General features: G+C 38.2%; 1 protein-coding gene across 2 annotated transcripts in view; it reads right to left on the bottom strand.

Moving 5' to 3' along the window:
- The window catches only part of LOC140809210 (UDP-glucose:glycoprotein glucosyltransferase), a 28,225-nt gene extending 22,085 nt beyond the window's left edge, over positions 1 to 6,140 (bottom strand). The window contains exons 1-4 of one of the 2 annotated variants that reach the window (XM_073166727.1): positions 5,776 to 6,140; positions 3,621 to 4,070; positions 3,351 to 3,504; positions 2,623 to 2,794 (exon numbers count right to left, since the gene is read on the bottom strand). In XM_073166727.1, coding sequence (XP_073022828.1) covers positions 2,623 to 2,794; positions 3,351 to 3,504; positions 3,621 to 4,070; positions 5,776 to 5,975 — 976 coding nt within the window. In that variant the 5' untranslated portion in view covers positions 5,976 to 6,140. The remainder of the gene's footprint in view (positions 1 to 2,622; positions 2,795 to 3,350; positions 3,505 to 3,620; positions 4,071 to 5,775) is intronic. The other variant, XM_073166728.1, reaches the window with a different exon arrangement.
- Between the last annotated feature and the right edge of the window lie 5,869 nt (positions 6,141 to 12,009).

The following is a 12,009-nucleotide window of genomic DNA, read 5'->3' as shown; positions in this document are numbered from 1 at the left end:
TTCAGTTGCGATGGAGGTAAAAGCCCAGGCCCGGATGGATTTACTATGGGTTTTTTTCAAGAATGTTGGGAAATAGTCAAATCAGATATTATGTTGGTTTTTCATGAGTTTTTTAACAGTGGAATCGTAAATGGAATCACCAACGAGACTTACATATGCTTGATAAGAAAGAAAGTTGATTCTTTCAAAGTAAAGGACTTTAGACCGATTAGTCTAATAACGAGCTTATATAAAATTCTATCAAAAGTCCTAACACATAGGATGAAAAGTGTGATGGCTTCAACAATTTCAGAATCTCAAAATGCATTTGTTGAAGGAAGACAAATTTTGGATTGTGGTCTTATAGCGAATGAGTTGCTCGAAGAGACTAGGATTAAGAAAAAAAAAAGTTGGGTATTCAAAGTGGATTTCGAGAAGGCATATGATAACGTGAGTTGGGAGTTCTTGGATTTCGTTTTATTGAAGAAAGGGTTTGGAAAAAAATGGAGATCGTGGATGAGAGGATGTGTATCTAATGTTGCTTTTTCGGTGATGATCAATGGAAAGCCGAGAGGAAAATTCAAGGCTTACAAAGGGCTTCGTCAAGGAGATCCTTTGTCTCCTTTTCTATTTAACTTGACTGTTGATGCACTCGCAAGATTATTAGACAAAGCTAAGGAAGCGAATCTTATTAAGGGGATCGAGGTTGGAAGACAAAAGATTGATTTTTCACATATCCAATTTGCGGATGACACACTTTTTTTCGCTCAAGATGAGGATCACATTAAATTCATGGTTCAAGTGGTGAGTTCTTTTTGTGATATGTCCGGTTTGAAAATCAATTGGGAAAAGAGTGCGTTGTTGGGTATTAATCGCGAGAATGAAGAAGTCGAAAGGTTAGCAAGAAGAGTGGGTTGTCGTATAGAGTCATGGCCTATTACATATTTGGGAGTACCTTTGGGAGGTAATCCTTTGCGAGCAGATTTTTGGCAGCCGGTGGTAGATAAAATTTCCAGAAAATTGGCTTCATGGAAGAAAGCTTTTTTGTCAAAAGGGGGAAGACTAACTTTGATTCTTTCGGTATTGAATGATATCCCGATTTATTACATGTCATTGTTTAAGGTTCCAAAAAGTGTGGAAGAAAAAATGGATAAGATTTCAAGGAATTTTTTATGGGATGGATTGGATGGAGATAGCCACTTACATTTGGCCGCATGGGACAAAGTTTGTAAACCAAAGGAAAGAGGCGGATTGGGTATTGCGAAAATCAGTTTCAAAAATACGGCCTTGCTTGGGAAGTGGTGGTGGAGATTTATCCAAGAAGAAGGATCATTATGGAAAAAAGTTATTGTTAGTAAATATGAGTTTCAAGAAAATGGGTGGGATGCGGGGTTGGCAAGAAATGTGACATATAGGTGCCCTTGGAAGTTTATTTCCCGGATATACCCAACTTTTAGGAACAAGATTGCAGTGTTGGTGAGAGGAGGGAATATGGTAAGATTCTGGGAGGATATTTGGGTAGGGGACTGTTCTTTCAAGGTTTGTTTTCCAGCTTTATTTCAGCTATCATCTTCCCACAATTTACCTATTTCTTTCTTTGCTCAAATTGATAGTGCAACTCGGGTTCATTCTTGGGATTTCCACTTCAGAAGGGGGGTGAGAGATGTAGAGTTACAGGAGCTGTCAAGGTTATTAGTAGTTTTAGAGCCAGTTAGATTAGTCGAGGGGGTTGATGATTTTGTTCGGTGGAGTGGGGATTCGTCGGGTTTGTTTTCTGTGAGTTCTTTCTACGAGTCTTTTTTCTCAGATAATCTTTATCCAAAATTTATTCTTTATGATTCTGTCTGGAAAGTTCCCGTACCTAGCAAAATTCAGATTTTCTCTTGGACAGCCACTCAGGGTAAGATACCAACCTCGGAGATGATTCAAAGAAGATGCCCAGGGATAGCCATTTGCCCACATTGGTGTGTTTTATGCAGAAATGATTTAGAGACTCAGGATCATCTTCTAATCCATTGTCCGTTCACTTTATCATTGTGGATTAAAGCGTTGAGAGAGATGCGATTGGTTTGGGTCATACCCAAATCAACAAAAGATTTATTCAGCATGGATTTGGGACTACTCACAGGAAAGAGAGGAAGAATCTTTTGGCAAGTTGTTGTTCAATGTATTTGCTGAACGGTTTGGCTTGAAAGAAATCAAAGGATCTTCGAAGGCAAAGATTCAAATATTGACAAATGTTGGGAGAAGATCAAGATAAATGTCGCCACTTGGATAGGAATTCACAAAGATTTCAAGAATGTCTCTGCTTTTGATCTGTTAAGACAGTGGGAATATGTGTACCACTAAGATTTTATTATTTTAGGAGCTAGTTTTAGGACGGTGGTCTTCAAAACTATGACAGTGAACTTCTAGTCCACTGATGTAAACCTTATTACTTTAAATTTTATAATATTGTTTCTTATCAAAAAAAAAAGCCTGTTCATAAAGCATATTCTGGAATATAGGATAAAAAATTAGTAAACAAGGTTACTTTCAAACATGATGCCAAATATACCATCAATTTCTAAACAAAATACTTTTGACACGGTGCAAAGAATTCACGAACAATCAACCAGATTAGCAAGACTAGGAAAATACGACCTTTCTTTATCGTACTATCATCCATGGCTTTGTATTCCATATTTTTCAGAGCTAGCTCAACACCATAGCCACCAAGGTTAGGAGGTTCTCCCGTACCAATGGCTCCACAGGTGCCACTTTTTGATTCACAACCAGAAGGCATCACAGATCTGACAACATATTTGATTTTTCCCTGAAGAGGTGCACATAACTCATCAAAACACAAATAATAGCCTTGCATAATTACATATCATTATAAGTAACAAAGTAAGATTAATGATGAATTACAAATGAACAATAAGAATAAATTTAAAGTTTGTCAAAGTTCGGATGGAGTATATCATGCCCATAATTAAACCAAGGCCCTATTGAACTCATTGGTTCAAGACAGAGGACATATTAAACAATATGTGATTTGCACATCCAAGCATGCTCCAGAAACCAATAATACAACGTGATTGCTTTTGGAGAATAAAGAATCCAAATGACACTTTGGTATAAATTATTATAACACTAAATCATTTCCCTGATAACTGAATCTAGAAGTGCTGAAATAAATTTCCAGGGAAAAAGAAAAGTAAACATCACTCCAGTCCATCACTAGCTAACTAAATAACCATGCACTTAGTTGAACTTAACAATTTCCATTTCCAAACTTCCAAAAACAGTTATCCACTTCGGAGAATCCTCCATAGATGGATTCCATGTAGAGCAAAAACAGATTAGACAAAGAATCATAAATATTGGACCTTTCTGGCAGCTTCCACCAAGGTCAAATGAAATTCTTTAAAGCAATCTGTTCCAAGAGCTCCATAAAGAATTGCCGTAGGACTTCCAATAGTTGAATCCGGGTGGATATGATCAAAGTCAAAAATCTCAGGCTGCTGAAACCTCTCCTCTCTTCTGGAAAGAAGAATAGCATCTTTAGATCAGAAAATCAAGAAACGCCTTTTGCAAGTGTGAAACCCGTTCTATACTTATTGTGCCATAGCAGTTAGCAACCAGCATAGAGGACTTACGCATCAATAGGATTTTGTAGCCACAAAAGCAACTCCTTCGGATAAAAAAATAGTGATCCACCAGTATCAACCCAACAACACATGTTCCCATAACTTCTGAAGTCCGTACCTGAAACAATGGCTTCAGATTTTTTTAATTCCATGGTTTCTTTGGACCCAACAACCGCTTCATGAACGGCATTTAAGCCAATATCATCAGCCAGAGGAAACGAAGAGAGGGATTCCTCCGCTAGCTGGCGATACAGCACCAATCTAGGAGATGCTGACCTAAGAGTGAGAGAGAATTCAAAAATCGATGCCAAGGGTTCGTTTAATAAGGACTTCCCACATGTTGCGATTTTCTTCAAGCAATCGTTTGCCGTATTAAAATCAGAATCTTCTTTGACAGAGTGAAGCCATGATTCTATGAAGTCCCAAAAATAGTCTTTCCATTCCTTTGATAGCAATTCCCTAAAAAGGAGAAACAAAACAAGGAAAATAAGGAAGAAAATTTAGATTATAATCAACTGATATATAGTCACAACAAACAGTTCCAAAACAATGTCAAGAAACAAAATGATGGTATAAGAAGTGAATATAGAAATGTTTGAGACAAGCCAGGATGGTCAAAGATTCTAGTATATCACTTCCTTTATCTCTCCAGATTTCTCCCATGGCATTTTGATCTCAAAATTGTTTGTCTTTGATATTACTTTCTTTTTAATTGATCCTCACAATCTATCTCCCACCTTGAAACGCAACTAAAAGGCCTTATTTCTCTCACAGCTCAGCCCCTCTCATTAGGCCAGCAAGAGGAGGTTTAAAGGAAACTATCAAACACATTCTTCCACCACATCAAAAATTGTTAATCCATGGTGCACACAAAACTACAATTTTCACCCGTGCTGATTTGACTGCCTATTTCTAAGATATAGTATATGCTTGTTATATTAATCATTTATCAGCTATATTTAAATAAAAAACTAGTGACGGAAGTAGGCAATATTATTTAGTCAACAATACATGCAACCAAGGATGGCTAACTAAACAAAAAATACTTGTGAGAATTTGTATGTCACACAATGCGAATTACTTGAATCTAGACAGACTCAGTTATTCATTCCAAGCTGCTGGCATGAATCAAGAAAACTGCAAACAAAGAATTCCATAGCGCCAAAACCACTAATTCTTGCTCTTTACCTATTTTCCAAATATCATCCACTTCAACAAAACCAAAAAGAACTCAACCCAAGATTCAATTAAATAAGTTTATAAGGAAATGGCTTCGCTTTGAGAGCATTTACAATGAAAAAGGGTTATGTTGAACAAATTACAGCAAGCTGCGAAACAAGCACTCCATATCATTAAAAGAAAACCTTATCTAAAGTAATTAACTAATACAAGGATTTCGAATTTCTAAGGAAGGCGGAAATTGCATATCTGAACGTTCTTGGTTTGAAAGCATTCCATGAGGTATTGACATATAGAGTGGAGAAAATTATTGGTAACTAAGTTTAAGTATGAAAAAAGTATATCGAATGCAATCTCAGAAACAGCCACAAATTTAACTTTATTTGAAATTGGCATTTTGGAGATTCATTCTTCAACCAAAAATAAGGCCAACTTTGCATGTAAATCTTGAATCAGAAACAAGTTTTCGTGAAATAGAAATATATCCAATGTCGAAAAGATGACAACTTTGTCAAAGTAACCAAGAGTAACACTTTGAAATTATTCTTATAAAAAGATCAAATGGACCCGACCAAAATGAAACAACGGAATCTGGTTCTAATTTCAATAATGCAACGGAATAAGCAGCCAATTAAATTTGTCAGTAAAATAATTATTGAGAAACTACGACAATGATCTCCTAAAAGCTACAAATTTAACATTTTACACCTCATTTCCTGTACCAAGAAAGTCAATACAGAAATAACCACAATTGCCTATGCATAACCAAAAAACCTGTTCAAGATGTGCACACCAGCAAACTAAGACAGACAACTGCAAATGAACATTCCTATACTACAATAATCCAGGGGCAGACACAGAGTCAAATATCACGATTAATTTTTCTAAAACGGTAACCTCCAACACTTCCCAATACACTAAATCATTGAATTTTCTGAGTCCGCAGCAGCATAAAAATGGCGAGGAAGAAAAAAGAAGAGCATACCCGGCTTCTAAAAGAAGTGGTGTGCCAGACCACTTGGCTCTAAGAGCCACCTGCACATTTTTTGGCCCGCGGCTCTGGGCAGAGACCGAATGCCCAGAAAGTAAAACACCTACTATTACAAGGATCAGAAAGAAAAACCCAGATCTAACAACGCATCCCATTCTTGAAAATGGATCAAGCCCGGCCACCCTTTTCCACATTGAATGTTATCAAAGTGCTTCCATTGAACAAAATCACGATTAAAGACTGAATCTTTATTGGGTTATTTGGGCGTTTCTTGGGGGCCAGTGATTTGCCGAGGACTTTGCAAAGCTGGGTCTTGGTCCCGAGTCAGAGATACCTAAATCGCAGTGCAAGCGCTGAGACTGCGGTATAGTCAATAGTGGCACGGTAGGGGTAAGTTGGTAAAGTCAACGAATTGTTTTGATGGCATTTTTGTATTTTCAAGTTGGAAGTAGTGGTATAAAGGTAAATCCACCAAGTTTCCAACTAAATGACTGAGTATTCTGACATGGCATTTTCTTATTGGTATTTATCAGTCACTTTTCCGACATGGCAGTTTTGTGTCACTTGTTTCGTTATTTTTTCTAATTATATTTATGAACAAAAAATTGTAGTTTTTTTTATATAAATTTGCATAATATTGGTACAAAATATCCAATTTATTTACTATATTATTTTTAATACAACCAAGTATAAAAAATGGATTTTAAAATATACAAATAATAATATTAGTTGATATTGTAAGGATTGAGTTAGAGTTTAGATGATGGTGAATAAACTCTTTTAAAAATTTCTTTAAATGTTTTAGCTACAACAACTTGTTTCTTGAAATATTGAATTGAGAAATTAATTCGAGTTTTGTTCTAAATCAAGAGGAACAAACTCAAAATAATATATCTAAAAATCGATTAAATATTTTGAAAAGCATTTAAAAAGTATGCAAGTTGAAATAATAAGAATGGTTTGGTTCAAACATTTTATCAAACAATTTGTACGTAATATTTTGATATTTAAAAAACACATAAAATACTTGAACTATGCCTACCAAAAAATGTAGCAAAAGTAAGTAAATATGATAAATAAATATGTACGAATTTGTTTATGGATGTTCGTAGATTAACAACGGACACGTCACCCTTCTTTCACTTGAAATGATCCAGTAGAAGATTTTGATTTATACAACCCTTTATAAAACTCATTTCGACTTAGCACTTCCCTTGTCTAATCGAAACTCCTAGCAAACTCTTGATTGTAGGCCGCAACAACACAATCTGCATAATGTTTAACGTCTTTTATGTCAAGATCACAAAAGTATTAATGTCTCTGTGCTAAGACTATCACTCAACTAAAATTTTAAGATCATCTCTTTTGTATATATGAGTTATTGTACATGTGAGAAATTAATTCATTACAATATATATCCACTCAAAAAGGGAAAGAGATCTCGGTAAGCTAATATATCCATTTAGACTCTTGTTCCTGAGATTATTTACATTTTAGCTAATTTCTTCATGCAGGTTGTTTATGCTTTAAATCCCCATCAAAAGCTTATATTTGATCTTTTAGATGTTGTATATATAGCCTCCAAGATATATACGTTAGACATGAGAATATGACTATTGGAAAAAAGTTTGTATTGTTTCTAACATTGCAATGATCATATTTGAATTTCTAGGAGGTTGCTGGTGCGGTCCTATTCCAAGAGCAAAATGATTGAATGAATGAACTAAAACGGCTGCATGAGCAAAACGGTTGAATGCGTGTAGTTTGGTCTGATAATTCTAACTCTTGATTCTTTGATTTCTGGGAAATGTGATAAACAAGAAAGTTGTACATTTCTCTTAGATTTCCATAGAATCCAAAACCACTCAATTTCGACTTAATATGAAACAAATAGCTCGAAATACATGCACTGCTCCTGTCCAGCTCGAAGCTGTATCCGTGTTGCATACCATTAATTTCATTGTGATTTATCAGCTTCTTAAGCTTCGATTAAGAATTCGACCTTCGTAGAAAATTTGTAGATAATTTTCTTATCTTTTTAACACATGTTGAATCGTTCCATTATGATAATTGAGCTAATAAATATGACCAAAATACCATAGTTGGTATATCGAGCTGTCTGGCTCGAGTATATTCACTCAACCAGCATGAAATATGATTTCTATATAATTGAGTTGGCTTTCCAACCGTTTTAGCCTTTAACCATTTGAATAAACGGTTTGTAAGATATCGTCTAAATACTTGACCTCGCCAGATTTTTAGTTTGACTTCATTTAAGTTCCAGCTTATCAAATCTTTCTATTTGATATCTTGCAACTACACACTTGATTAAATATGTTATAAACACAACAACAAGTTTTGTTATCACTAAAATCAATATTGCTAGTGTGAGACCCAATTATTATAATTACAATTATTTATCAAATAATATTGATTAGATTTAAATCTGCAGCGGAAAAATGTTTAAAATACTTAAAAATTGACCTCAAGACCTTGGAATTTTTTGGCATTATTTTCCTGTAAATAGGACATACCAAAAATTTAAAATATATGTAAGAGAAATTACTCAAGAATGGAACTGATGTATTCGTAAACAATTACACACAAGCGTTGGCCATGCATAAATTAACAATTCACAAAGAGCAGATCAAAATATAGCTAGCAAGGCTCACAACAACAAAACTAAATTCAAACTTACCATAACAACTTCAAATAATCATACAAATACATGGGGTTTCTTGGTGAAAGTAGGGTGTTGGAACATTTCATGTTCGCAATCTTGATTTTGATATTAACAAAACTTGTTATTTTGTTTCTAATAAATTTACCTAAGTGCACAGAAAGCTGAAACTGATAAGGCTTCGAACTAATCAGTTACCGAGCCAAAATTGAAGCTATCGAGACGCAAACTGAAAGTGTCAACCGATTGCCCAAACTGAACCAGTCCAACTGAAATATCAAAGACCAGTTCAGTTGATAGATGGTTCAGCAGAAGACCTTCAAAAGACCAGCCATCTGATAAAGATTTCAACTGATGAAGAGCCCAACTTACCAGTTCAATTGAATCAATGAAACCAGTTCAGCTGACGAGCCAACTGATTTCACTAAACCAGTCGAGACCAGTTCAACTGACCAGCTCAGAGCATCAGCTAGGAGCTGATCAGTTTGCAGAACACGACAAGCTTATTTAAGTGGAATCCAGCTGTGCACAACGGTATAAAAACAATTGTCCGATCAAATGACAATAATAAACGTTGCAGGAGAGCTTAAAGTCAAAACGTTAGAAAAGACAAGACACAAATTTCGAGGAACATATTCAAACTGCAACGAACACATTTGATGAGTCACGATATACGGTCATAATGTCTCTATAAATACAATATCAAGACAATCAACAAAGTAGCGTGTGAAGAAAGTGTGTGGAAAAATAAGTGTGCATATCAGCTTACAAGAAGCAACCAACCTAGATTTGAAGGAACACTTCAACGTGTTATCAGCTTAGATTAGAAGCACAATTCCTTCAGTGTATGAGAACACTTTGGTGTTGTATTCATAGATTAGTTCTCACAGACGCACACACCATCACTCACATATATACACAGAGAATCTAGCATATTGAAAAGCTGAGTGAGTCTTGCACAAAGACATTAAACTTGTGTATGTAGTCTTTGACATATAGACGTTAAACAAGTGTTGGCTGGAAGGTGCTGCCTTCAGTTGAGTGCTAGGAGTTCAGTAGGCGATAGTGTAAGTCTTAAGCTGAGTGAGCTTATACAAGGTGTTGTATAAATCAAAGTCTTCTGGTGGAACCTACTCGAGGTGGTAGAAGATGTGACGTAGGAGCAGTTGAAGTCTCTGAATATCCATAAACATATCTTGTGTATTTAACTGTTTAACTATTGTTTTAAACTGATTTGAGCAGTTCAAGTTGATATCAGTTCAGTTCTCACCATAACTGAACGGATATAAGCAAGAACCAATCCCCCTTATTTCAGTTAATTAGTTGACACAAGCTAGCTTTAAACTGATCAATTTTCTTAACGAATGATTAATTCGAGTATTTTTCGATTGGTTTAAAACCAAACTTAATTTAATTCATCGGTATTTATATTATTAGAACATGAGCTATTGCAGCTCATTGAGAATATTGTGTTTGAAGCACCTTCTTAGGTGCCTAGAACCGATCTCATCATAGGGTACCACTCCGTGTCACAAGTCAACTCTGTGGGAGAGAAGTATTTTTTCCAGTCCTTCACATGACTAGGAGCCCCATCAAAAAGCTTATGGCTGGACCGAGATGTTACGTAGAAGGGTCCTCCTTCGATTTGGCCAAGACCAAAAAGTATGAGAAAGTGCTGGAATCTAAAGGAAGGTCTAGGGCCCTAAGTATTATGAAAAAGCTGCATATCGAGCAGAAGGCATTGGGGGTGAGCTGACCTAGATGCGCCTTATAGTAACTACTCGGCTCGTTGAGGAAATTGCATAGGGGAAAGCAGAGGCCCGCATCTAACTGATGTTGGAAAAAAGTATAACAACCCTTAGGAACCAGATAAGGTCGGTCTTCGGGGATGGGAATGATGATCTTGTGAGAAGAGTGAATATGCCACGAAGTCCTAAGGCTTGACTCGCTAACAGAAGGGAGGTGGGATGATAGGTGACCGTACCATAGATTATCGGCTTTGGATATATTCATCTGTGGGTTCACATGGCGAGTTTCCTTATAGGACGACTATGGGTTACGACCCCCTCCTCATAGGAATCTAGGGTAAATTCAGGATCTTCAAAGGAAGTCCTACTCTCATCAGACTCGATAAACCTCTCGGAATCGCTTGAGGAAGTGAACTCAAAATCAGGTGAATACATGAGTGTTAAGGATAGCTAAACAAACAGAAGAGAAAACTTATTCAAAAAAAGCATGAGAAAAAATTCGAGGAATAAAATCAAGGGAACGAGTGGGCAGTGGGCCGAGCGATCTGGCGCTCAAAGTTGCTGGGAAAAAGGACGGGGTAGGACTCGCGGACGGATGAGGGGCACAGTGTGCGGGAGTGCTGGGCGAGCACTCGAAGGGCGAGCAGGGGTGTTGGGCGAGGAGGAGAGCAATCGAGCGAGGACGTGCGGGCGTGACGAGGGGCTGCTGGGAGAGACTAGGCGAAACTAGGGGAGCGCTCGAGCAAGGACATGCGAGCGTGGCGAGGGGCTGCTAAGCGAGGATGGACGAAGCTGAAGGGGGAGACGAGGTGGGAAGGGTGATGGCGAGCCTATGGTGCGGTGAGGGCGAGGATGAGTGAAGGGCTGTGGGCGAGGTGCGGTGGGCAGGAGGAGCCATAGGCAAGGTGAGCGAAGGGAGAGGGTGAGGCTATGGCCACGACAAGGGAAGCTGAGACTGCTGGCGGAGGTACCCCGACATGGGCAAGGAGAGGTGATTGGCGAGGGAGAAGGACGAGCAAGCAGAGGAGGCGCTGAGGCGAGGCGCAAACGAGAGGCTATGGGCGAGGGCTAGTGAGGCGAGACAGGAGAGGGGAGAAGGACATATGGGCAAGGAGTGGGCAAGGTGTTGTTCGGAAGGAGGCGAGGCGAGGGGCTGGAGAGGTTGCGGGCGAGGATGTAGGTGAAGGAGAAGGCAGGGCTAGTGAGACGAGGTGAGGGGTTGGCTGTGCGAGGCTAGGGTCGTCGTGGGTGTGGGGAGGGGCAAACACTTTGGGGAGACAAGCGAAAGGAAAAGCTGGTGAGTGACAGGTGGAGGAAATACTGTGTGGGAAAATGAGAATGAAGTGAGGATGTGACATCTATTTATAGAAGAACGAAAAAAATGAAGGGTTATGGATGGAAGAAGTGTCTAGGCATGTGGGAAGCAAAATTAATCTAATTTCGAGCCTGCGATTCATTTCGATTCGGGAGGGGGAGACTGGTGATATCCCATGAATGGGCCCATCAAGATCAGGCCCAAACCGGACTTTAGGTCCCCGATCCATTCCTATCCAAGGTAGGTGACACATGACAAGCCCACGTATTCTCCTATAAATACCAAGTTTGAGTATCTTATTCACTATATTGACTTCCAGCAACACTCTTAGCTGCTATATCATATTACTCTCAGTACCTGATTTAAGCGTCGGAGGAGCTGCGTCAGGACAACCTTCCAGCCCCCTTCTAATGGGCTCTTTTGTGATTTCAGGCCTAAGATGAATTTGAGGTCTGCATTCGAGCTAGTCTCACCTACTGGACCCG

The sequence above is a fragment of the Primulina eburnea genome, chromosome 13 (assembly GCF_022965805.1).
Source record: "Primulina eburnea isolate SZY01 chromosome 13, ASM2296580v1, whole genome shotgun sequence".
NCBI classification, from domain to species: Eukaryota; Viridiplantae; Streptophyta; class Magnoliopsida; order Lamiales; family Gesneriaceae; genus Primulina; species Primulina eburnea.
Note: the sequence above shows the minus strand (reverse complement) of the source record. Positions and strands in the feature narration are given on the sequence as shown.